The 26,081-nt window shown below is 49.2% G+C and overlaps 1 protein-coding gene across 4 annotated transcripts in view; it reads left to right on the top strand.

Moving 5' to 3' along the window:
• KIDINS220 (kinase D interacting substrate 220) overlaps positions 1 to 26,081 on the top strand; it is a 160,292-nt gene that overhangs the window by 35,124 nt on the left and 99,087 nt on the right. For all 4 annotated transcript variants that reach the window (XM_073674186.1, XM_073674187.1, XM_073674188.1 and 1 more), the window contains 7 exons: positions 550 to 648; positions 1,340 to 1,537; positions 4,495 to 4,593; positions 4,701 to 4,799; positions 5,020 to 5,118; positions 5,308 to 5,485; positions 5,601 to 5,765. In XM_073674186.1, the coding sequence (XP_073530287.1) occupies positions 550 to 648; positions 1,340 to 1,537; positions 4,495 to 4,593; positions 4,701 to 4,799; positions 5,020 to 5,118; positions 5,308 to 5,485; positions 5,601 to 5,765 (937 nt within the window). The remainder of the gene's footprint in view (positions 1 to 549; positions 649 to 1,339; positions 1,538 to 4,494; positions 4,594 to 4,700; positions 4,800 to 5,019; positions 5,119 to 5,307; positions 5,486 to 5,600; positions 5,766 to 26,081) is intronic.

Genomic DNA, 26,081 nt, shown 5'->3' on the forward strand with positions numbered 1-26,081 from the left:
TTGGTAGCTTGCTGCCAATCAGTGTTGTGGGCGGGGTTATACACAGCTCAGCGGAAAAAAAAAAAAAAGGGGGAATTTATCAAAACTGCACCAAGCAGCCCAGTAAGTAACACATCGCTGGAATCGGAGTCTCAGCCCCTACATCATTCTGCTCTCAGATTCCCTTTAAAGTGCAATGATGGGCGAACAATCCTAAATAAACCATAATAATTGCTATTGAAACACATCTGTTTGGACATGTAAAGGGTTTTATCACCGTACCAGCTCCTCCATGTCCGACATCTGAAACCACTGATAATTGGATGTTATTGCTGGGGATACCGTGGCCTACCATATTAATACCATATTGGTATGGTAGTATTATATAGCCACCATTCAGCTCTGGATTATTAAAGGAAGATCCCAGTCTGGGGACGGAGTAGATTACATATTTATACATAGGCCAAAATATCGAGAAAATGAAAGTCTCCTACCCTTACTCGACCTATGTAGGCTGTGATGTTATTTCTACCATATTGTGAATATCTGTGATTTTATTCTTCCCTTTAGTACGGAACGACTGCTCTTATCTGGGCGGCAAGAAGAGGCCACCTGGAATCTGTGAAGTCCTTGCTGCAGATGGGAGCTGATGTCGACCAAGAGGGAGCTGTAGGTTCTCACATTTTTTTTTATATATGTATTTTTTTTTATATATGTATTTTTTTTCCCCTTTTTCAGTTGTTTTAAATAATAACGCAGAACAGTTAGAAATATTCATTGTAGTTATATCTTTGTATTTTATAGATATCTTAACCCCTTCCCGACATGTGACATACATGTACGTCACACGTAATGTGCGTGTGTATGGAGCCGTCCGTACTATATCAAACAATCACAGCTTCAAGACTAAAAATGAAAGCAAAAATTAAATCAAAAATATATATATATTTTTACTTATAAAAGGATAAATCACCCCCCACTTTCCAATTAAAAAAATACATGAAAAAATAAAGCATGTTTGATATTGTCGTGTCCATGAATTAAATTAAAAATAATTTTTAAAAAATCTAAAAGTTTATAAATCACCTCCAATTTCCAATTAAAAAATAGACCTAAAAAAATAATGTTTGATATTGTTGTGTCCATCAGTCCAATCTCTGAAAACATACATAGTCTCTTAAGCCATATTGTAAACATTTTTTTTTATTAAATTTTAATAAAAAAAAAATATTCTAAATGTAAAAGAAACTGTATAACTTGTAGAATCTTATGTGATCACACGGACCTGGTGGGAAGGGGCTAAAGAGGCGGTCAGGTTTGGAGTCTCACATCCACTTGAATAGACCATTTCTTCTCGCAGAATTCGATGACCGCTCTGATTGTAGCGGTGAGAGGCGGGTACACCAACACCGTAAAGGAAATTCTTAAGAGGAACCCAAATGTGAACCTCACCGATAAAGATGGCAACACGGCTCTGGCTATTGCAGCTAAGGAGGGTCACACTGAGATTGTGCAGGACTTGCTGGATGCCGGCACCTACGTCAACATCCCTGACCGGGTAAGGCGGCGTTTTTGTGTCTTGTTTTTTTTCTTTTTGTTTTTTGTGGACATTACAGTAAAATCCTTTGGTCCTCCACTCGCAGGTTTGCTGTTCCTAGAGTAATTTTATAAACTCATCAAAAGAAAATGGCAGACAAGTACATTTTCTCTAAGGCTATGTTCACACGTTGCGTTTTTTTTTCCGCAGGCAGAACCTGCTCTCTTGGCAATAATGATGCAGCTTCCAAAAAAGCAGGTCTCTCCATCCCTTTATTGGGGGACACAGGAAACCATGGGTGTATGCTGCTGACACTAAGCAAGAGTTTTTGCTGCATTTTTTGCTGCATCTTTTGGCAGCGTTTTTATTGTCTCTTGTGCATGCTGATCAAGTTTAGTGACCCCCCCAAAAAAAGATGATGCAACTTCCTTAAGGTTTTGGCACCAAAAATGCGGCAAAACCTGATAGCTGTGTTTTTTGCTGTATTTTTGCATTTAATCATTGCTTTCTTTGGAAGAAAAAATGCTGCAAAAACTCTGAAAGAAGTGATATGCTGCAGTTTGCAAAATGCTGCAGTTTTCTAAATCAGTCCGGAAAGAAAAACAATGAGTGTGCATTCGATTTCTGAAATCTCCTAACCTTTGCTGGTACTGTAAAACGCAGCTTAAAATTTGCATAAAAAAATCACTGCAAAAATGCAACGTGTGAACATAGCCTAAGGGTGTTTTATATTGGTGCGGAGCTGCTCCAAAAAAGACACACTTCCTATTAATTTCTATCCCTATGTTCAACTATTGAGCGGCATCTGATTTCCTGCCTCATTTTGTAATGGGGATAAAAATTCCCCATTCTACTGATCGGTGCCGGCCCCAGTGGTCGGACCCCCACCGATCAATACGTTTTCACCTGGACAACCCCTTTCAAACGCTGCTGGCTGTAGCAGTATTTCCAACGCACTTGTAGCAGAAGTCCAGGCTCCCCAGTAATAATGCACACATGGATCATACGGTGCACTCGCTGACTGTGTAGTATTGCCTCTATTCTGTACAGCACTATATGTTCTGTACCACCATCTGCCTGTACCAGGGTGAGCTGCCCTTTGTAATGATAGGCGAGAGTGGCTCCATATTATTTTTCTGGGGGAAAATATATTAAAGGGAACCTGTCACCTGATAAAAACGCCACTAACCTGCAGATTTGGGGTTTTCCAATATCGTCTACTTATTACTCAGAAGGTTTTCTATACATTGACGGCCATACTGCTGTAGGGCGACTCATAGAGCCTTACAATATTCTCAGGCCAATAAAATCTGCAAATATCCTCTTCACAGAGGAAATGGCTATCCTAGAAATCAATATCGACCCCCTCCCTTCCAAACTCCCGGTCCCGGCACAGGTCTCTCACCCGGCCGACCAGTCTTTGCAGTCGTGAAGCACAAGCCCCACTTCTTGCCCACGCACAGGCTCCGTTCTGAGAGAAGTACGTCCCCGTGACATTGGGCAGCCTCCCAATATGAGATGAATTGAAGTATTTGTTTATTCGCACATTAAAGCAATCCGATCGCATATGTCTCACCCATCTGCTCGCGCCACTTAGCCAAAGCCCCTGTGTGGCAGCACCGGACAGGAGCAGATGGACACTTTGCACTGTGGGATTTGTTGTAAAATCTTTCAAGTGGAGCTATTCTAGTCCTCTCGTATTCGGGTGCCCCCTGGGCCCTGGTTTTAGAGGGAAAAAAAAATCTTTCTGCAGTAAAAAAAAAAAGTAAAACAAAGTTCAAAGTAACTGCTGGTAATGGGGAGGAGAAAAGTTTTAGCTGGAGAAAAGTTTCCCACGGAGACGACAGATCTGCAAAGCCACAATGTAAAGGAAGTGTGTGAACAGATTAATAACTATTACTAAGATACAGATGGTTAGCTAGTGCTCTAGGGGTCTGCTGTGGATCCTGCTGGGCCCTGGGGGGATATGTCAGGCTAGCGATGCAGTCCTGGCTTATACTACTGCATATAAGCTGGATGTACATGGTGGAGATATGTAGGAGATGGATATTTACTCACATATACATAAAGCTAGATGTAAGAAGTGGACGTAACCGGAACAGCGCCGTTCTACACACAGTGTGGTGGCCGTTTTTGGGTACTGCAGCTCAATAGGAATTGAGAAAACCGGCCACGACGCAATGTATGAAGCCGGGCTGTACTGGCGATGTACGCTATACATTCGGTCAGCGCTCACAACAGATGATCTATGGCACTACAGAGTGTCAGACCCATGGAGCAGATTTTGATGACTTTGAGGCAGTGGAAAAGCCCTTTACCTATTCTAAAGATGTTAAGAAAGTTAATCAGGAAGATTTAAGAGCTAAAACAGCATGGTTTTCAAGTCAGACCCCCACTTTAATCTTCTTGTGATGAATAAAGGGGTTGTCCAGGAAGTGGATGACCCCTTTAACCATCACCTGTAGCTTCAAGTGAGGTTCCAAGTTTAAGACTTATTAATCAAAGTAGTCCCCCTTGTGCAATAAAAATAACAGACACTCACAGCCCGCTCCGGCGCCTGGTGTGCTGGGATTCATGTGACATAGTTATGTCACGTGAGCCCTGCAGCCAATCAGCGGTCACTATCCAGCTGCTCCGCTCGCGCTTCCCTTTTTATGAATGAGTGAGAGCACAGCAGCACAATAGTGACCACTGATTGGCTGCAGGGCTCACATGGCATATCTGCGTCATGCGAACCCCGACAGATCCGGCGCCGGTGCGGTAGGTGGCATCTGTTATTTATTTATTGTGTTTATATTCATTTATTTTACTGTATCTTTTATATACGAGGGCTTTTATATAAATGGGTTGCCCAGGTAGTACACAACCCCGTTAATCCTGCGTGTTAATGTTTGGTGGAGAGGTGTGTGAATACTGTGCAGCGATGTTATTCGATGCCGTTTCTGTGGATTTTCTAGAACTCTTTTTCTCTCTAATAGAACGGAGACACCGTTCTGATTGGAGCTGTCCGTGGGGGCCACGTTGAGATTGTCCGAGCCTTGCTGCATAAATATGCCGATATCGACATCAGAGGACAGGTCATCTTTTTATTTTATTCTTTCCTGATTTTCGTATGATACATTTGTCATTGGCCTGAATTAATCAAAGGTTTTGGATTCTCATTTCACGTTCTTCTGTCTCTTAGGACAACAAAACTGCTCTATACTGGGCCGTGGAGAAGGGGAATGCTACAATGGTCCGTGACATCTTACAGTGTAACCCGGACACTGAAATATGTACAAAGGTAACAATCTGCGATCTATATAGATCCACAGCCAGGTGTATACGTGTTATCTTGATATATCGCCTGCAAATTATTGTAGAAATTTCACCTGTCGCTTTTATTTTAGCTTTTACCCCTTTTTTAACTAAGAGAATTTGGTCCACCATATGAAAAGAGAGCCCGTGACGGCCAAAACTGAGTGTTGAAGGGGTTAAAGAGTAACGTGCGATTTACTTTTCAGGATGGAGAAACTCCATTGATTAAGGCAACCAAGATGAGAAGTATCGAGGTGGTGGAGCTCCTGCTTGACAAAGGAGCAAAAGTTTCCGCAATCGACAAGGTAAGAGAATTAGTAATCGGTAATAGAGGTTCTAATTTACCATAATGTGTCCATACAGAAAACCGTACACCAGACATTCGCTGACCTGGAGTGTGTCATTTTTAGCTCCATCATTACTTTTTCCTTTCTTTTGTTTCCTACAAGTTGCGGCTCCCTCTGGGGTTTACAGTTAATGCATTATATTTTCAGAAGGGAGACACTCCGCTCCACATCGCGATCAGAGGCAGAAGCCGTAAACTAGCAGAACTGCTCCTGAGGAACCCGAAAGATGGCCGATTACTGTACAGGCCCAACAAAGCTGGAGAGACCCCATACAACATCGACTGCAGCCACCAGAAGAGCATTCTCACCCAGATATTTGGTGCCAGTACGTCTAGTTCTCTCCATGCAGATCAGACCTACTTTGTTTCCAAATTCTCCCTTAACCGTTGCATGTATTTTCTGTCCTGTGCCAGGCCTCATTTATTTTCCGTCTCTTACAGGGCACCTCTCTCCAACTGAGTCTGACGGTGATATGCTGGGCTATGACTTGTACAGTAGTGCCCTGGCCGACATCCTCAGCGAGCCCACAATGCAACCTCCCATCTGCGTTGGACTTTATGCTCAGTGGGGGAGCGGGAAGTCCTTTTTGCTCAAAAAGCTTGAAGGTAATGTTATTTCTGGAAATCGTGTCACTATTAGTCAATATGAGAAATCTAAAGGGGTGGTCAGAAGCTAACCGTGAATTTCATACTTTATGTAAAACTATTTAATTCAGTATTCCAACCACTTTTCTAATATACTTCAACCAAAAATTCCCTATCGTCCCCGCTCTACTTTTATCTTCCTGTCTGTATTTTTTTTCTTATTTCCGATGAGTATTCATTTGAGTCTCCCAGCATGCACTGGTTATTTTTGAACATATCGTCACTAGGGGGCCTGGGTAGCTGTTACTCCCACTGCTTCTTTCCCCACTGCCCCGTATCTTCAGTCCACACTGCTTTTGTCCCCACCACCCCGCATCTTCAGTTCACACTGCTTCTGTCCCTGCTGCCCCGCATCTTCAGTCCACACTGCTTCTGTCCCTGCTGCCCCGCATCTTCAGTCCACACTGCTTCTGTCCCCGCTGCCCCGCATCTTCAGTCCACACTGCTTCTGTTCCCGCCACCCCGCATCTTTAGTTCACACTGCTTCTGTCCCCGCTGCCCCGCATCTTCAGTCCACACTGCTTCTGTCCCCGCTGCCCCACATCTTCAGTCCACACTGCTTCTGTCCCCGCTGCCCCGCATCTTCAGTCCACACTGCTTCTGTCCCTGCTGCCCCGCATCTTCAGTCCACACTGCTTCTGTCCCCGCTGCCCCGCATCTTCAGTCCACACTGCTTCTGTCCCCGCCACCCCGCATCTTCAGTCCACACTGCTTCTGTCCCCGCTGCCCCGCATCTTCAGTCCACACTGCTTCTGTCCCCACTGCCCCGCATCTTCAGTCCACACTGCTTCTGTCCCCGCTGCCCCGCATCTTCAGTCCACACTGCTTCTGTCCACGCTGCCCCGCATCTTCAGTCCACACTGCTTCTGTCCACGCTGCCCTGCGTCTTCAGTCCACACTGCTTTTGTCCCCTCCACCCTGCATCTTTAGTTCACACTGCTTCTGTCCCCACCGCCCCACATTTTCAGTTCACACTGCTTCTGTCCCCACTACCACTCATCTTCAGTCCACACTGCTTCTGTCCCCGCTGCCCCACATCTTCAGTCCACACTTCTTCTGTCCCCACTGCTCCACATCTTCAGTCCACACTGCTTCTGTCCCCACCACCCGGCATCTTCAATTCACACTGCTTCTGTCCCCACTGCCCCGCATTTTCAGTCCACACTGCTTCTGTCGGCACTGCCCCGCATCGTCAGGCCACTCTGCTTCACTCCACACTGCTTCTGTCCCCACCGCCCCACATCTTCAGTCCACACTGCTTTTGTCACCACCACCCCGCATCTTCAGTCCACACTGCTCCTGTCCCCACTGCCCCGCATCTTCAGTCCACACTGCTCCTGTCCCCACTGCCCCGCATCTTCAGTCCACACTGCTTCTGTGTCACGGGTGTGTCGCCACGAAGATCGTCACGATTACATAGCCTGACTTCTCGCAGCTGACTTTTTGGTGCTTTGTGTTTTTCGGCAGTGAGGGAGTTAATTCTCTCTCTCTCTCTGTGCTAGACGAGGTCCAGCCTCGCCCAGCTGCAATCAATGCTGCTGTAGTGAGACTCCTTCAAATGCCTGCTGGTCTGTTAGGGAAGTGTCGGTGAAAGCATTTCATGCAGACTAACAGAGCGGATCGTGGTATTTGGAGTTTCAGAGATAAGTGTATTCAGAGAGTTTTTTCCCTTCCTCGCTTTATCATTTATCTCCTTTCCCGTTGGTGTTCCCTCTGTTGTAGTTGTGTAGTTTTTGTATGCAAGGTGGTTTTGGTTTTTCCCTTGTACTGTCTCGTTCGTCTAAGTACTGAGTGTGGGCATATTATTACCTGTCCCCTTTTGTTGTGATCGGGGTCCTTCTCAGGACTAGATTACTTAGGTTTTAGGTGCAGGGATCCTCAGGAGGTAGGGGTTACGCTGGCGGCCTGGACCTCTGTACCTTTAACAGTACCTCCAGGTTGAGGGATTAGTCAGGGCCCCAGCTTAGGGTCAGCTTAGGCCCCCTACCTCCAGTATACAGAGACAGCGTGATATTTTCACCGACCACTTAGTTTTTCTCCAGCTACCATGGATCCAGTAGCCGGTCTAGCTCGGCAGTTGCAGAGTTTGTTCATGGAGCTGGCGGACGTTAGGTCCAAGGTTTTGTATCCTCAGGAGCAAGCCGGACCAGAACCTAAAGTAGCTCTCCCTGACAGGTTCACTGGGGGGCGGGACAAGTTTTTTGTTTTCCGGGAGGCATGCAAGTTGTACTTTCGGCTGCGGCCTCGGTCATCGGGGAGTGAAGAACAAAGGGTGGGAATTGTCATCTCGTTCCTACAAGGGGACCCACAATCTTGGGCGTTCTCTCTTCCCCCGGGCTCCCCGGCTCTCCAGTCAGTGGATAGGTTTTTCGCTGCTCTGGGACTCGTATATGATGACCCAGATCGGATCTCCCTTGCTGAGTCTAAGTTACGTAGGATTCAGCAGGGAGATCGTCCGGCGGAGGAATTCTGTTCGGAGTTCCGTAGGTGGGCCACGGACACCCAGTGGAATGACCCGGCTCTTAGGAGCCAGTTTTGTCAAGGTTTATCCGACAAATTACAGGATGTGTTGGCACAGTATGACTCTCCCGCGTCACTGGAAGCCGCTATGGCCCTTGCTATTCGCGTTGACAGACGGCTTCGGGAGAGGTGCGGGATAACTCTACCCCCTGTGATGACTCCACCTCCTACAAGGTCCCCTCATATGGTGGTTCCCCTGGTCAGTCCAGAGGAGCCTATGCAATTAGGAGGGACATCATTTCGGGGGAGGGGACCGGTGGTGCGCCATAAGACAGGAAGGTGTTTCTTCTGCGGGAGAAAGGGACATTTTATTGGGGGGTGTCCATCCCGTCCCTTGCAGAGTGAAGAGTCGTCGGAAAACTGTTGATCCCAGGTTGTGTGGTGGACGGCAATCTGGGAGTAGGTATTTCGTCCCTAGGTTCGTCTCAGTTTCTCGTACCGGCGGAGGTGGTGGTGGGTACGAGAACTGAGAGGATATCTGTTCTTCTGGATAGTGGGGCCGGGGCTAATCTGGTTGATGCTCGGTTTGCCCGGGTTCAAGGTATGCGATTGAGTGAGTTGGCTAAACCCATCCCCATATTCTCGATCGATGCCAGGCCTCTCGGTCAGGGAAGTTTTTTGCAAGCTGTGCATGACGTAAAACTTCAAGTGGGGGCGATACATAAAGAACTGTTGTCTTGCTACGTGTTGGAGGGTCTTCCCACTCCTATAGTGTTGGGCCTTCCTTGGTTAACTAAGCATAACCCGGTTATTAATTGGCAAACCAGAGAGATAAGCCAATGGAGTAAATTCTGTAATAAAAACTGCATGAACACGGTCATCGGTGCGGTTACTCCTTGGGTCTTACCTCCATTTCTGGCGGACTTTGAGGATGTATTCTCGGAGAAAGGGTGTCAGGAACTACCTCCTCATCGCGAGTATGACTGTTCTGTAAAACTGCTCCCTGAGGCCAAGTTACCTAAAGCTAGGTTGTATAACCTTTCTGGTCCTGAGAGGCAGGCCATGAAGGATTATATTTCAGAAAGTCTGGCTAAGGGGCATATTAGACCTTCATCTTCACCGGTGGCTGCGGGGTTCTTCTTTGTTAAGAAGAAAGATGGAGGCCTACGCCCTTGCCTGGATTTCCGTGAACTTAATCGGATTACGGTCCGAGATCCGTATCCGCTCCCACTTATTCCCGATCTCTTAAATCAGATCGTGGGCGCCAAATGGTTCTCTAAGTTGGATCTCAGGGGGGCGTACAATCTGATTAGGATGAAGGAGGGGGATGAGTGGAAGACGGCGTTTAACACTCCGGAGGGGCATTATGAGAACCTTGTCATGCCATTCGGTCTGACTAATGCCCCGGCGGTGTTCCAACACTTTGTTAATGACATTTTTCGCCGCCTGGTGGGACAGTTTGTTGTCATATATCTGGATGATATCTTAATTTACTCGCCGGATCTGGTGTCTCATCAGGAGCACGTTAGGCAGGTGTTACAGATCTTGCGGGATAATAAACTGTATGCCAAATGGGAAAAGTGTGTGTTCGCCGTACAGGAACTCCAGTTTTTAGGCTTCCTGGTTTCAGCGTCCGGTTTTCGTATGGACCCTGGGAAAGTGCGGGCAGTTCTTGAGTGGGATCGGCCAGAGAATCTTAAGGCACTACAACGTTTCCTGGGGTTTGCTAATTATTACCGGAAGTTCATTCGTAATTTCTCGTCCATGGTTAAGCCTCTCACAGACATGACTAAAAAGGGGACGGATTTTTCTAGGTGGTCTGACAAGGTTTGTCAAGCATTCTCCTCCTTGAAAAAATGTTTTGCCTCGGCACCCATACTTATTCAACCTGATGCGTCACAGCCATTCATTGTAGAGGTAGACGCTTCCGAGGTAGGGGTGGGAGCAGTATTGTCACAAGGTTCGTCCCCTGGTAAGTGGCATCCGTGCGCCTTTTTCTCTAAAAAAATTGTCGTCCGCTGAGAGGAATTACGATGTCGGCAATAGGGAACTCTTGGCCATTAAGTTAGTGTTATGCACACGCCCGGGCTAAGCGGCGTGTGCGTGTGATTGGTAGTGATTCCACTGGACCGTGCCGGAGAGTGAATGCCTGGAGGGGCGTGACTAAGTATTCACCCGATCCGACCAGGGTCGCACGACGGCATACGACGCCAGTGCACCAAGGAGGAACCGAGCAGAGGGACCAGGTGCTACTCCAGGACAGACCCCGGACACGGCTGTTGACCCACACAGGGAAATACAGGAACAGGCTGGTAGGCTGGCACACAGACTGGAGGGTATAGGCAGGCACGACTGGTATGCAGGCAGGCGGGTATGCAGGCAGGGGGGTAAAGGCAAGCACAGCTAGAGTGCAGACAGGGAGGCACTAGCAGGTAGGAACACAGGCGGGATAGGACCCAGTACACACCGGGACTCAGGAACAATACAGGCAGAGGGTTACAGGCAAGCACAGCTAGAGTGCAGACAAGGCTGAGCAGGGAGGACAGGGCTCTGTTCACACGGAACAGACAGGAAGGGAAAGACAGAGCCAGATACTCACACAGTACTTGCAGAGACAACAAGCAGGAGTTAGGTACGAGTTCAGACTCTGCAGAAAAAGGAAGGGAACGGACATAGAGGCAAAACAGGTAAAGGACAGGAGAGAGTTCAGACTGGAACTGAGTGTACGGAGGAGACCGACACTGCAGAGGGATACAGGAGCGGGTCTGGGAATACGGCCCCCAGAGAGGCGGAACGAACAGGCAAGGAGCGTGTTCAGACAGGACAGACCAGACACAGGAGCGGGTCTAGGAAATCGGCCACTAGAAGGCGAGAGGAACAGGCTAGGAGCGTGTTCAGACAGGACAGACCAGAAACACAGAAAGGACGCAGTTCAGACACGGGAGCTGATACCGCAAAGCAGGAGACATACAGGACTCAGTTCAGACACGGGAGCTGATACCGCAAAGCAGGAGACATACAGGACACAGTTCAGACACGGGAGCTGATACCGCAAAGCAGGAGACATACAGGACTCAGTTCAGACACGGGAACTGATACAAAAAGCAGGAGACAAGAGACGGGACCTGGCACCTTCAGAGTGCAAGCACACACTGAAGGAAACACTATGCTCAGGCAGGGATAGAAGGGAGCTGCTGAGCTATATACCAAGTGTCAGACAGCAATAGGCTGAGGACGCACAAGGGGCGTGACCCACAGCAGGTACAAAAAGCAGGAAGTGATCGGGCGCCGCCCTTAAACAGCAGAAACAGACACAAGCAGACAGCATGGAGGGAAGCCAGAGAGACATTCTGGACAGGAGATCAAGTGCGCTCTCTTGCACAGTGGGAGATGGACCACCATGCAAGGACGCCGCCAGGTATGTTACAGTACCTCCCCCCTTACGCCCCCTCTTCTTGAGGCCTGCCAGAATCTTCCGCAGGGAATTCGAGGACCAGTCGTTCACTGGGTTGGAGGGGGACAGAGACTTGAGGGTAATCTCTGCTTCGAGGTACATCTTGTCAAGCTCACAGGAAAAAATAGACGGGTTATCAGGTACATAATGAGGAAAAGTCACTGTTTCTTTGTTATCTGGTGGTACCCCGGAGGATTCAGGAAACAACTGGAGGTCCTCCGCCGGGTCAGAAGAGTGCAGAGGCTCAGAGAAAACAACTGCTTCAGAGTACACTAGGTCGGACTCACTGGAGGAAGCAGGCGAGGTATCGGGTACCGAGTATAGGAAAGTCTCTGTCCATTCACCACCAGGTGGCACCCCGAAGGGTTCTGAACACAACTGGAGGTCCTCCGCCTGGTCGGAGGGGTGTAGAGACTCGGGAGTAACCTCTGCTTCGGAGTACACTAGGTTGGACTCACTGGACGAAGCGAGCGAGGTATCAGGTACAGAGTATAGGAGAGTCTCTGTCCTTTCACCACCAGGTGGCACCCCAAAGGGTTCTGAACACAACTGGAGGTCCTCCGCCTGGTCGGAGGGGTGTAGAGACTCGGGAGTAACCTCTGCTTCGGAGTACACTAGGTTGGACTCACTGGACGAAGCGAGCGAGGTATCAGGTACAGAGTATAGGAGAGTCTCTGTCCTTTCGCTACCAGGTAGCACCCCGAAGGGTTCAGGAGACAACTGGAGATCCTCCGCCTGGTCGGAGGGGTGTAGAGACTCGGGGGTAACTACCACTTTGGGGTACCCATTGTCAGGCTCACAGGACGAAGCGGACAAAGTATTGAGTACCGGGTGTAGAGAAGTCTCTCTCCATTTGTCATCGAGTGGTATCCCGGAGAATTCTGGAGGCAACAGGGGATCCTCCGCCAGGTAGTAGAGGTGCACAGACTCTGAGGTAACCACAGCTTTGGAGCATCCTTGGACATGCACACCGGTTAAAGAGAGAGAAGCAACTGATGCCGGGTGCAGGAAGTTCTCCTGTGTGGAGTCTGGATGGGCAGAAGTCTCTTCGGGCAGGAGAACTGGTGCACTACCCACGCACATTACCCATTGGGGTTTCTCCGGGATACAGGGAGATGAAGCTTCAGTAGGGACTTCAAGGTTGGGGTCAGGAGGTCTCAGGGAGGACAGACCCTGGCGTGACGGCTTGCCTCTAAGTCTAGCACGTCTGGACTGCCTCTTGAGGTTGAGAGAAGTATTCCGGAAAGCGTAGTCACCCTGTGAGGATTCTGGGTGGGCAGTAGTCTCATTGGGCTGGAGGACTATTGCGCTACCCACACACATTACTCATCGGGGCTGCTCCGGGATATTGGGAGGTGAAGCTTCAGCAGGAGCCTCCGGGTTAGGATCATCGAAGACCATTAGAAAGGCCACCAGGAAGGCCATTAGGTCCAGGAGGATCGGATCCTGTGTTTCATATAGGGGGTTGATCCATTCCAAGGCATCACCCGCCAGGTAAGACATCATAAAGGCCACTTTAGCCCAATCGGAAGGAAAATAGAGAGGGTAGGCCTTAAAGTGTAGCATGCATTGCTCCACAAATGCACGACACTGTCTTGGATCCCCATAGTAACGTGGCGGATCCGCAGGAACGAGAGCTGATAGATCCATCTGGACGGTGCGTAATTTCGCCTGGAACTCAGCTAAGAGAAAAAAAATTTATTTATTTATTTTAATGCATATATTCGCTGGAAAACTTCTCAGAGAGCGAAGGCCGTGGGGCTCAACGGGAACCATGGCCTGAGCATGCTGTTATGCACACGCCCGGGCTAAGCGGCGTGTGCATGTGATTGGTAGTGATTCCACTGGACCGTGCCGGAGAGTGAATGCCTGGAGGGGCGTGACTAAGTATTCACCCGATCCGACCAGGGTCGCACGACGGCATACGACGCCAGTGCACCAAGGAGGAACCGAGCAGAGGGACCAGGTGCTACTCCAGGACAGACCCCGGACACGGCTGTTGACCCACACAGGGAAATACAGGAACAGGCTGGTAGGCTGGCACACAGACTGGAGGGTATAGGCAGGCACGACTGGTATGCAGGCAGGCGGGTATGCAGGCAGGGGGGTAAAGGCAAGCACAGCTAGAGTGCAGACAGGGAGGCACTAGCAGGTAGGAACACAGGCGGGATAGGACCCAGTACACACCGGGACTCAGGAACAATACAGGCAGAGGGTTACAGGCAAGCACAGCTAGAGTGCAGACAAGGCTGAGCAGGGAGGACAGGGCTCTGTTCACACGGAACAGACAGGAAGGGAAAGACAGAGCCAGATACTCACACAGTACTTGCAGAGACAACAAGCAGGAGTTAGGTACGAGTTCAGACTCTGCAGAAAAAGGAAGGGAACGGACATAGAGGCAAAACAGGTAAAGGACAGGAGAGAGTTCAGACTGGAACTGAGTGTACGGAGGAGACCGACACTGCAGAGGGATACAGGAGCGGGTCTGGGAATACGGCCCCCAGAGAGGCGGAACGAACAGGCAAGGAGCGTGTTCAGACAGGACAGACCAGACACAGGAGCGGGTCTAGGAAATCGGCCACTAGAAGGCGAGAGGAACAGGCTAGGAGCGTGTTCAGACAGGACAGACCAGAAACACAGAAAGGACGCAGTTCAGACACGGGAGCTGATACCGCAAAGCAGGAGACATACAGGACTCAGTTCAGACACGGGAGCTGATACCGCAAAGCAGGAGACATACAGGACACAGTTCAGACACGGGAGCTGATACCGCAAAGCAGGAGACATACAGGACTCAGTTCAGACACGGGAACTGATACAAAAAGCAGGAGACAAGAGACGGGACCTGGCACCTTCAGAGTGCAAGCACACACTGAAGGAAACACTATGCTCAGGCAGGGATAGAAGGGAGCTGCTGAGCTATATACCAAGTGTCAGACAGCAATAGGCTGAGGACGCACAAGGGGCGTGACCCACAGCAGGTACAAAAAGCAGGAAGTGATCGGGCGCCGCCCTTAAGCAGCAGAAACAGACACAAACAGACAGCATGGAGGGAAGCCAGAGAGACATTCTGGACAGGAGATCAAGTGCGCTCTCTTGCACAGTGGGAGATGGACCACCATGCAAGGACGCCGCCAGGTATGTTACAGTTAGCTTTTGAGGAGTGGCGCCATTTTTTGGAGGGGGCAGTCCATCCGGTCACCGTTATCACCGATCACAAGAACCTGCTATATCTGGAGTCCGCGAAACGTCTGAATCCCAGACAAGCTAGGTGGTCATTGTTTTTTACCAGGTTTAATTTTGTCGTTACATATCGTCCTGGGTCAAAAAATGTAAAGGCGGATGCCTTATCTCGTAGTTTCCCTTTGGCCGGGAATACGGACGACCCGATTCCTATCCTTCAGGAGGGGGTGGTGGTTTCGGCAGTATGCTCTGAGCTGGAGGAGGAGGTATTGGAGGCTCAGGGGGACGCCCCTGTTGGACCTCCGGGGAGACTGTTTGTTCCAGATCAGTTGCGACAAAAGGTGATCGAGGCACACCATAACTCAGTTTTTGCAGGACACCCGGGGAGTAAAGCAACTGTGGATCTCCTCTCGCGTCGGTTTTGGTGGCCTAACTTACATAAGGAGGTGGTAACTTTTGTCGCGTCCTGTGGGGTTTGTGCGCGCTCTAAGACCTCACATACCCGTCCGTCTGGGGCCCTCTTACCTTTGAAGATCCCGGAGCGTCCTTGGACTCATCTGTCTATGGACTTTATTACGGACCTCCCTCCGTCTTCGGGTAAAACGGTCATACTCGTTGTAGTGGACAGGTTCAGCAAGATGGCACATTTTATCGCTCTTCCTGCTCTCCCTAATGCTAAAACTCTTGCGCAGGTGTTCATTGGGGAGATTGTGAGGCTTCACGGGGTACCCTCCGAGGTGGTGTCTGATCGGGGGTCTCAGTTTGTGTCCAAGTTCTGGAAGGCGTTTTGTGCACGGCGGGGGATGCATTTGTCGTTCTCATCGGCTTTTCATCCTCAGACCAATGGTCAGACGGAACGAATGAACCAGAGCTTGGAGACATATCTCCGGTGTTTTGTGTCAGAGAACCAGGAGGACTGGGCTTCTTTCTTACCTCTGGCAGAGTTTGCTCTTAATAATAGGCGGAGCGAGTCCACTGGTAAGTCCCCGTTTTTTGGGGCATATGGTTTTCACCCCCAGTTTTGTACTTTCAGTAGGGGGGGCTCTTCGGGGGTTCCTGAGGAGGAACGATTTTCCTCATCACTCGCTTCAGTATGGAGAGGGGTGCTGAAAAATCTGAATACTATGGGGAACCGATACAAACGTATGGCTGATAGGAGGAGAGTGTCTGGTCCGGACCTAAGTGTGAACGATCGGGTATGGTTGTCTACCAGGAATATAAAACTTAAGGTTCCCTCCTGGAAACTGGGTCCCAGGTTCATCGGGCCGTACAGAATCAGTTCTATAATTAATCCGGTGGCATTCCGTCTTGACCTCCCCCCTACGTTTAAAATTCACAACGTGTTCCACAGATCGTTGCTTAAGAGGTATGTGGCGCCGGTGGTACCGTCACCTTTACCTCCCCCTCCAGTGGTGGTCAATGGTAACTTGGAGTTCCAGGTATCGAGGGTCATCGATTCACGCTTTAATCGCCGGTCCCTTCAGTACCTGGTTCATTGGAAAGGGTTTGGTCCTGAGGAGAGGATGTGGGTTCCTGCGTCGGATATTAACGCAGACCGATTAGTTCGGGCCTTCCACACGACTCACCCGGATAAACCTGGCCCTGAGGGTCCGGAGGCCCCTCGTAGAAGGGGGGGTACTGTCACGGGTGTGTCGCCACGAAGATCGTCACGATTACACAGCCTGACTTCTCGCAGCTGACTTTTTGGTGCTTTGTGTTTTTCGGCAGTGAGGGAGTTAATTCTCTCTCTCTCTCTGTGCTAGACGAGGTCCAGCCTCGCCCAGCTGCAATCAATGCTGCTGTAGTGAGACTCCTTCAAATGCCTGCTGGTCTGTTAGGGAAGTGTCGGTGAAAGCATTTCATGCAGAATAACAGAGCGGATCGTGGTATTTGGAGTTTCAGAGATAAGTGTATTCGGAGAGTTTTTTCCCTTCCTCGCTTTATCATTTATCTCCTTTCCCGTTGGTGTTCCCTCTGTTGTAGTTGTGTAGTTTTTGTATGCAAGGTGGTTTTGGTTTTTCCCTTGTACTGTCTCGTTCGTCTAAGTACTGTGTGTGGGCATATTATTACTTGTCCCCTTTTGTTGTGATCGGGGTCCTTCTCAGGACTAGATTACTTAGGTGCAGGGATCCTCAGGAGGTAGGGGTTACGCTGGCGGCCTGGACCTCTGTACCTTTAACAGTACCTCCAGGTTGAGGGATTAGTCAGGGCCCCAGCTTAGGGTCAGCTTAGGCCCCCTACCTCCAGTATACAGAGACAGCGTGACATTCTGTCCCCACTGCCCCGCATGTTAGAACTCTCCTGTTAGGTTTTTTCTATCTTGCTGGTCACATGACCTTGTTTGCCTATTTAATCCTGCTCCGCCCTCCTGGCCTTGCTGGACTTCATTGTAATTTCTATTCTTAAGCTAGCCTGGTGCTTAGTTACCTTTCTCAGTTAGTTTAGCTAGGTCTTCGGACCTTTATGTTCTATGTTGTGTGTTTGTCTTTTACTGCTACAATTTCTGCTAGGAGGTGTCCAACTTTATCCCAGTCCCTAGTTCTTGTAGGGATCCCTCCCTTGCATCTATAGGTCTTCGTACAGACTAGCTGAGGACTTTAGCGGGTCTGATCATAGGATCAGGTTCCCCGTTACATCGTAGGGATCTAGCTTAGTTCTATTGTAGGGACAGATCTCCTTTCTTTCCTTAGTGCTTGTAGCAGATCATAACAGTAAGTCCAGCCCAGAAATATCTCTAAGGAAAGACTTCCAGTTTCCATCATGGTGTCGGTTCAGGATTTGGCTCAACGCCTGCAGGGACTCTCTCTGGAGGTGGCCGAGCTCCAACAACACGTGAGTAGCTGTTCTGGAGCACATTTTGTGGAGCCAAAGGTACGTTTGCCTGATTTATTTTTTGGTGATCAACAAGAATTTTTTTTCTTTTAAAAATGCTTGTTTGTTGTATTTTCTTTTGAGACCCAGATCCTCTGGGGATGAATCACAGCGCATAGGGTTCATAATGTCACTTTTGCGCAAAGAACCTCAGGGATGGGCCTTTTCTCTCCAACCTAGTGATCCATGCTTTAGATCAGTGGATAGTTTTTTTTCTGCTTTGGGTTTGTTGTATGATGATCCTGATCGTTTCTTATCAGCTGAGACTGAATTGAGACGTTTGAGGCAGGGATCAGGTAATGTGGAAAAATATTGTTCTCACTTCCGTCGGTGGTCTGCCCAGGTGGGGTGGAACGATTCAGCTTTGAAAAGTTTGTTTCTTGCGGGGCTAGGTGAAAGGGTTAAGGATTTGCTGATTGCTTATCCCACACCTGGAAACTTGCAGGAGGCAATGCAATTAGCTATACGGGTGGACAGGAGACTGCGTGCAAGGGTTAATGAGAGTAAATCCTCTGCCATGTCAGCTCCGAGTCTTGAGAGGGTCTGTACTCACATTGGAGAGCCGATGGAGATTGGGGCGATGGCACCCCGCTCTCAGGAAAAAGACCGCAGGTCTTCTGAAGGTTTGTGCTTTTATTGCGGGAAATCTGACCATTTTATTAAGAACTGTGTGCTTCGTATGAACAAAGAAAAAAAAAAAGGTCAGTTACGCCCGTATAGCCTGTTTAAATACTAAGGGGGTATTTCTTTCTGCTACTACTGCTGCTCAGGAAGAATTAATTGAATTTCGGGTATTTGTGGATTGTGGTTCTACTCTGAATGTGATTGATGGGGGATTCTTGGAAAAACTTAAATTAAAACCCAAACCTTTGTCATCCCCTATTGCTGTGGTTTCTGTCGATGGCTCCCCCTTGAAGAGTGTTACTCACAAGGTCTGTGAATTTCCCCTCACTATTAATGGTATTCACCAAGAAAATTTGGATTTGGTAGTATTAAATAATTTGCCTTCTCCAGTAGTTTTGGGGTTACCCTGATTAAAATTGCACAATCCTGTACTGGATTGGTCTACCAATGAAATTAAGTCCTGGAGCCCTAAGTGTTATGACAAGTGTTGTAACGGACTTATTGCTGCTGTGGATAAAGGAGTTACCTGTACCTATTCAGGATTTTTGGAGAGTTTTTTCTGAGGAGGAGTCACAAATTTTGCCTCCCCATAGAGACTATGATTGTACCATTGAATTTGTCCCTGGAGCGACTCTTCCTAAAAGTCGTTTATTTAATCTTACTATTCCTGAGAGAAAGGCTTTGGAGGAATACATACAGACAAGCTTGGCCTCCGGTCACATTAGGCCTTCCAAGTCTCCTGTGGCTGTTGGATTTTTTTTTGTAAAAAAAAAGGACGGCGGTTTACGTCCTTGTCTGGACTTTCGTGAGATTAATAAAATTACTGTACGCAATCCTTACCCACTGCCATTGATTCCTGATTTGTTTAACCAGTTAGTGGGGGCCAAGTGGTTCTCTAAAATTGATCTCCGGGGGGCATACAATTTGTTGCGCATGAAGGAGGGTGATGAATGGAAGACTGCTTTTAACACTCCTGTGGGTCATTTTGAGAATCTGGTTATGCCTTTTGGTCTTACCAATGCACCAGCATTTTTTCAGAATCTTATTAATGACATCCTTAGACCTTTGATCGGCAAAAATGTGGTTGTGTATTTGGATGACATTCTGATTTATTCGCCTGATCTGGAGTCTCATTGGCGGAGCGTACGTGAGGTTTTACAGTTATTAATGGACAATTCGCTTTTTGCTAAGCTGGAGAAATGTGAGTTCGCTGTACAGAGAATAAGTTTTTTTGGGCTACATTCTCTCCAGTGAAGGTTTTGAGATGGACCCGGTTAAAGTTCAAGCTGTGCAGGAATGGCCTAGGCCTATTGGTTTGAAATCGATACAGAGGTTTTTGGGTTTCGCCAATTATTACAGAAAATTCATTAAAAAATTTTCTGTTATTGTCAAACCACTGACCGATCTCACCAGGAAAGGTGCTAATGCGGTTCAGTGGACTTCTGAGGCCATTGAAGCTTTTGTGTTTCTAAAGGAGAGGTTCACCTCTGCTCCCATCCTTATGCAGCCTGATGTGACTAAGCCGTTTTTGGTTGAGGTTGATGCTTCTTCGGTGGGGGTCGGTGCGGTGTTGTCTCAGGAAAACAAGGATGGAGTACATCCCTGTGCTTTTTTTTAAAAAAAATTTTCTGAGACTGAACTTAATTACGATATTGGTAATCGGGAATTGCTGGCTATTAAACTCGCATTTGAACACTGGCGTCATCTCTTGGAAGGTGCTGAATTTCCCATTCAGGTTTTCACTGATCATAAAAATCTGATCTATCTTGATGCTGCCAAGCGCTTGAATGCCCGTCAGGCTAGGTGGGCACTTTTTTTTTCGCGGTTTAATTTTTCCGTTACTTACATCCCGGGTACCAAGAATGTTAAAGCTGATGCTTTGTCTCGCAGCTTTTCTCCCATGGTCGGTGCTGAGGAGGAGGAGAGCATTTTACAAGAAGTTGTTGTGATTGCTGCATTGGACTCCGTTTTGGAAGATGGGATTCTTAAAGCACAGGAGAATGCCCCATCTAACACTCCCCATGGGAGGTTGTTTGTGCCTAGGACCTTTAGGAGAGATTTGTTTGTTGAGTGTCATGAGTCTCGGTTGCAGGTCATCCAGGAATTTCTGAGACCAAGAGACTTGTGGGTCGCAGTTTTTGGTGGCCTGGATGGCAGAAGGAAGTCATTAAGTGGGTGCATCAATGTACTGAGTGTGCTAGATCTAAGTCTTCTCATACTCCTGCTGCGGGGTTGCTTTGCCCTCTGGAGGTTCCTAGTGCACCTTGGACACATCTGGCTATGGACTTTATTACTGACCTTCCCCCCTCTGAGGGTTTCACGGTCATCTGGGTGGTCGTGGACCGTTTTAGCAAGATGTGTCACTTGGTTCCTTTCATCAAACTGCCCTGCGCTAAGACACTCGCTAAGGCCTTTGTCAAGGAAATTGTCAGACTACATGGCGTTCCTACTGACATTGTTTCGGATAGGGGACCTCAGTTCGTGGCTCGTTTTTGGCGTGCTTTTTGTGACAGGTTGGGAGTTCATTTGTCGTTTTCATCCGGATATCATCCTGAGTCTAATGGCCAGACAGAAAGAAAGAACCAGGATGTGGAGCAGTTCTTGCGTTGTTTTGTGGCTGACAATCAAGAGGGGTGGTCTGAGTTTCTGCCACTTGCTGAGTTTGCTCTTAACAACCATACATCCTCTTCTGCTGGTTGTTCGCCTTTTTTTGTTGTTCTGGGAGACACCCGTCTTTTGGGTCATTCTCCAAATTGGTATCGGCTGTGCCTGAGGAGGAGAGTTTTTCCAGTGATTTGGAGAGAGTTTGGACGGATGTGCGTGGTAATCTTCCGGAGGCTAACAAAAAATCTAAGAGGTACTTTGATAGGAAACGGCAAGAGGTTTTGTTTGCTATTGGTGACATGGTTTGGTTGTCCTCTAAGAATCTGCCGTTGAGGATTCCTTCTAAAAAATTGGGTCCCAAGTTTGTAGGGCCCTTTAAGGTGCTTCAGGTAGTTAACCAATCTGCTGTTAGGTTGGAGGTTCCTACCTCCTGGAAGATTAATCCGGTGTTTCATGTTTCTCTGTTGAAAAGAGCTTATGTGTCGGATGGAGACGCCTCTGCCACTGTTCCTCCGGTGGTGGAGGACGGGGAATACGAAATTTCCCGCATCCTAAATTCTAGACGGTATAGAGGGAGTTTGCAGTATCTCGTCGCTTGGAAGGGTTTCGGACCCGAGGATAACTCATGGGTGAGGGCGGATGATGTTTCTGCTTCCAGACTTGTCAGAGCGTTTCACAAGAGGTTTCCTGATAAGCCTGGGCCTAGGGGATCCGGAGGATCCTCATAGAAGAGGGGGTACTGTTAGAAAAAACCTAACAGGAGAGTTCTATCTTGCTGGTCACATGACCTTTTTTGCCTATTTATTCCTGCTCCGCCCTCCTGGCCTTGCTGGACTTCATTGTAATTTCTACTCTTAAGTTAGCTTGGTGCTTAGTTACCTTTCTCAGTCAGTTTAGCTAGGTCTTCGGACCTTTATGTTCTATGTTGTGTGTTTGTCTTTTACTGCTACAATTTCTGCTAGGAGGTGTCCAACTTTATCCCAGTCCCTAGTTCTTGTAGGGATCCCTCCCTTGCATCTATAGGTCTTCGTACAGACTAGCCGAGGACTTTAGCGGGTCTGATCGTAGGATCAGGTTCCCTGTTACATCGTAGGGATCTAGCTTAGTTCTATTGTAGGGACAGATCTCCTTACTTTCCTTAGTGCTTGTAGCAGATCATAACACCGCATCTTCAGTCCACACTGCTTCTGTTGGCACTGCCCCACATCTTCAGTTCGCATTGCTTCTGTCCCCACTGCCCCGCATCTTCAGTCCACACTGCTTCTGTCCCCACTGCCCCGCATCTTCAGTCCACACTGCTTCTGTTGACACTGCCTCGCATCTTCAGTCCACATTGCTTCTGTCCCCACCGCCTCACATCTTCAGTCCACACTGCTTTTGTCCCCACCGCCCCACATCTTTAGTTCACTACTTCTGACCCTGCCACCCCGCATCTTAAGTTCACACTGCTTTTGTTGCAACTGCCCCGCATCTTCAATCCACATTGCTTCTGTCGGCACTGCCCCGCATCTTCAGTCCACACTGCTTCTGTCCCCACGTCCCGGCATCTTCAGTCCACACTGCTTCTGTCCCCACCGCCCCGCATCTTCCGTCCACACTGCTTCTGTCCCCACCGCCCCGCATCGTCCGTCCACACTGCTTCTGTCCCCACCACCCCGCATCTTCAGTCCACACTGCTTCTGTCCCCACCGCCCGGCATCTTCAATTCACACTCCTTCTGTCCCCACTGCCCCTTATTTTCAGTCCACACTGCTTCTGTCGGCACTGCCCCGCATCTTCAGTCCACTCTGCTTCAGGTCACACTGCTTCTGTCCCCACCGCCCCGCATCTTCAGTCCACACTGCTTCTGTCCCCACCACCCCGCATCTTCAGTCCACACTGCTTCTGTCCCCACCACCCCGCATCTTCAGTCCACACTGCTTTTGTCCCCGCCACCCCGCATCTTTAGTTCACACTGCTTCTGTCTCCACTGCCCCACATCTTCAGTCCACACTGCTTCTGTCCCCGCTGCCCCGCATTTTCAGTCCACACTGCTTTTGTCCCCACCGTCCCGCATCTTCAGTTCACACTGCTTCTGTCCCCGCCACCCCGCATCTTTAGTTCACACTGCTTCTGTCCCCGCTGCCCCACATTTTCAGTTCACACTGCTTCTGTCCCCACTACCACTCATCTTCAGTCCACACTGCTTCTGTCCCCGCTGCCCCACATCTTCAGTCCACACTGCTTTTGTCCCCACTGCTCCACATCTTCAGTCGACACTGCTTCTGTCCCCACCACCCGGCATCTTCAATTCACACTGCTTCTGTCCCCACTGCCCCGCATCTTCAGTCCACACTGCTTCTGTCGGCACTGCCCCGCATCGTCAGTCCACTCTGCTTCACTCCACACTGCTTCTGTCCCCACCGCCCCACATCTTCAGTCCACACTGCTTTTGTCACCACCACCCCGCATCTTCAGTCCACACTGCTCCTGTCCCCACTGCCCCGCATCTTCAGTCCACTCTGCTCCTGTCCCCACTGCCCCGCATCTTCAGTCCACACTGCTCCTGTCCCCACTGCCTCGCATCTTCAGTCCACACTGCTCCTGTCCCCACTGCCCCGCATCTTCAGTCCACACTGCTTCTGTTGACACTGCCTCGCATCTTCAGTCCACATTGCTTCTGTCCCCACCGCCCCACATCTTTAGTTCACTACTTCTGACCCTGCCACCCCGCGTCTTAAGTTCACACTGCTTCTGTCCCCACCTCCCGGCATCTTCAGTCCACACTGCTTCTGTCGGCACTGCCCGGCATCTTCAGTACACACTGCTTCTGTCCCCACAATCCCGCATCTTCAGTCCACACTGCTTCTGTCGCCACCGCCGCGCATCTTCAGTCCACACTGCTTCTGTCCACACTGCTTCTGTCCCCACCGCCCCGCATCTTCCGTCCACACTGCTTCTGTCCCCACCACCCCGCATCTTCAGTCCACACTGCTTCTGTCCCCACCGCCCGGCATCTTCAATTCACACTGCTTCTGTCCCCACTGCCCCGTATTTTCAGTCCACACTGCTTCTGTCGGCACTGCCCCGCATCTTCAGTCCACTCTGCTTCAGGTCACACTGCTTCTGTTCCCACCGCCCCGCATCTTCAGTCCACTCTGCTTCAGGTCACACTGCTTCTGTCCCCACCGCCCCGCATCTTCAGTCCACACTGCTTCTGTCCCCACCACCCCGCATCTTCAGTCCACACTGCTTCTGTCCCCATCGCCCGGCATCTTCAGTCCACACTGCTTCTGTCCCCATCGCCCGGCATCTTCAATTCACACTGCTTCTGTCCCCACTGCCCCGTATCTTCAGTCCACACTGCTTCTGTCCCCACTGCCCCGCATCTTCAGTCCACTCTGCTTCAGACCACACTGCTTCTGTCCCCACCGCCCCACATCTTCAGTCCACACTGCTTTTGTCCCCGCCACCCCGCATCTTTAGTTCACACTGCTTCTGTCTCCACCGCCCCACATCTTCAGTCCACATTGCTTCTGTCCCCGCTGCCCCGCATTTTCAGTCCACACTGCTTTTGTCCCCACCGCCCCACATCTTCAGTTCACACTGCTTCTGACCCCGCATCTTTAGTTCACACTGCTTCTGTCCCCACCGCCCCACATTTTCAGTTCACACTGCTTCTGTCCCCGCCGCCCCACATCTTCAGTCCACACTGCTTCTGTCCCCGCTGACCCTCATCTTCAGTCCACACTGCTTCTGTCCCGACTGCCCCGCATCTTCAGTTCACACTGCTTCTGTCCCCGCCACCCCGCATCTTTAGTTCACACTGCTTCTGTCCCCACCACCCCACATTTTCAGTTCACACTGCTTCTGTCCCCACCGCCCCACATCTTCAGTCCACACTGCTTCTGTCCCCGCTGACCCTCATCTTCAGTCCACACTGCTTCGGTCCCGACTGCCCCGCATCTTCAGTCCACACTGCTTGTGTCCCCCCCGCCCTGCATCTTCAGTCCACACTGCTTCTGTCCCGACTGCCCCACGTATATGCAACACTATTTTATTCCTTACATCCATGGTAATACAGCAATTCCAGGTAAATGTCCAAAATAAAATTGTCTCAGTCCACAAGATCCCCTCCCCGGGCCTGTAGTTCCACTGCCTTTGTACCAAGCGATACACACTGTCCCCCCTTTTGGTTGGCCCACAGATTTTGCATCTCCAGCCAGTATAGTCTCTAGTCACAGTCCATGACCCTCCATATGACAGATAAAATGAGAGAAGCAAAGGTATCCAGAAGCAACAGTACTTTAAGAACATTTATCAAATCCAGACGACTGATCCCACAACTGTAGCACATTTATCCAGCCCAGTCAGCACCCAATCTCTACTCCATAAGCCATTGATCCTTCCATAATCCAGGTCCTCAGACTAGATCCTCTCCCTTCGACGACATTCAACCAACTCCCACTAAACATGGGGCTTCTTTTCTCCTTCACGGGGATCAGCCCCCTGAATGGGCAGAAATGTTCTCAACCTTCCCGCCAAAGCTATGTGTGCATTAGTGTTTCTCAGGTCAAACCCATCACCTGGGTCTGCATGTCAGACTCCCTATGGTGACTGCTTCTCCGGATCTACTTTAAACACTCACACAATGGGCCTAGTCGCTGTTTGAACAATGATTAGAGGCTCTTGAGATACTAATGAGATTATTGGAATGCTGGACACTTTACAAGTGAAATTAGTGCATATACTGACAAGCAAGCAGAACAATAAAACACAGCAAGAAATCACTAATAAAACACAACAATAAGATCGATGAAAATCGGTGCTCGGTGCTGGAAAAGTCTTTAGTAAATGGGCTGCTCCTCACAGTGCAAATTATGGTAAAAAAAGAAAAGAAAGAACTCAGACTCATGTCTTTGTTACAAAACCCCTTTAACATCTCATTGTCCCATTGTGGCACTTGCCTTGTGACCCTTTTATAAGCACCAGCCAAGTCAAGGTCCTTTAGATCAAGTGGTCTGATTTCAGCAGGACTGGCCGCCTATCTGATGTGTATAGGGGCCTTCTAACTCTCCCCTGACAGATGATGTTGGGAAAGA

Source organism: Phyllobates terribilis, unplaced genomic scaffold (genome assembly GCF_046119375.1).
Source record: "Phyllobates terribilis strain yellow unplaced genomic scaffold, ASM4611937v1 Scaffold_3__8_contigs__length_932513732, whole genome shotgun sequence".
Classification (NCBI taxonomy): Eukaryota; Metazoa; Chordata; class Amphibia; order Anura; family Dendrobatidae; genus Phyllobates; species Phyllobates terribilis.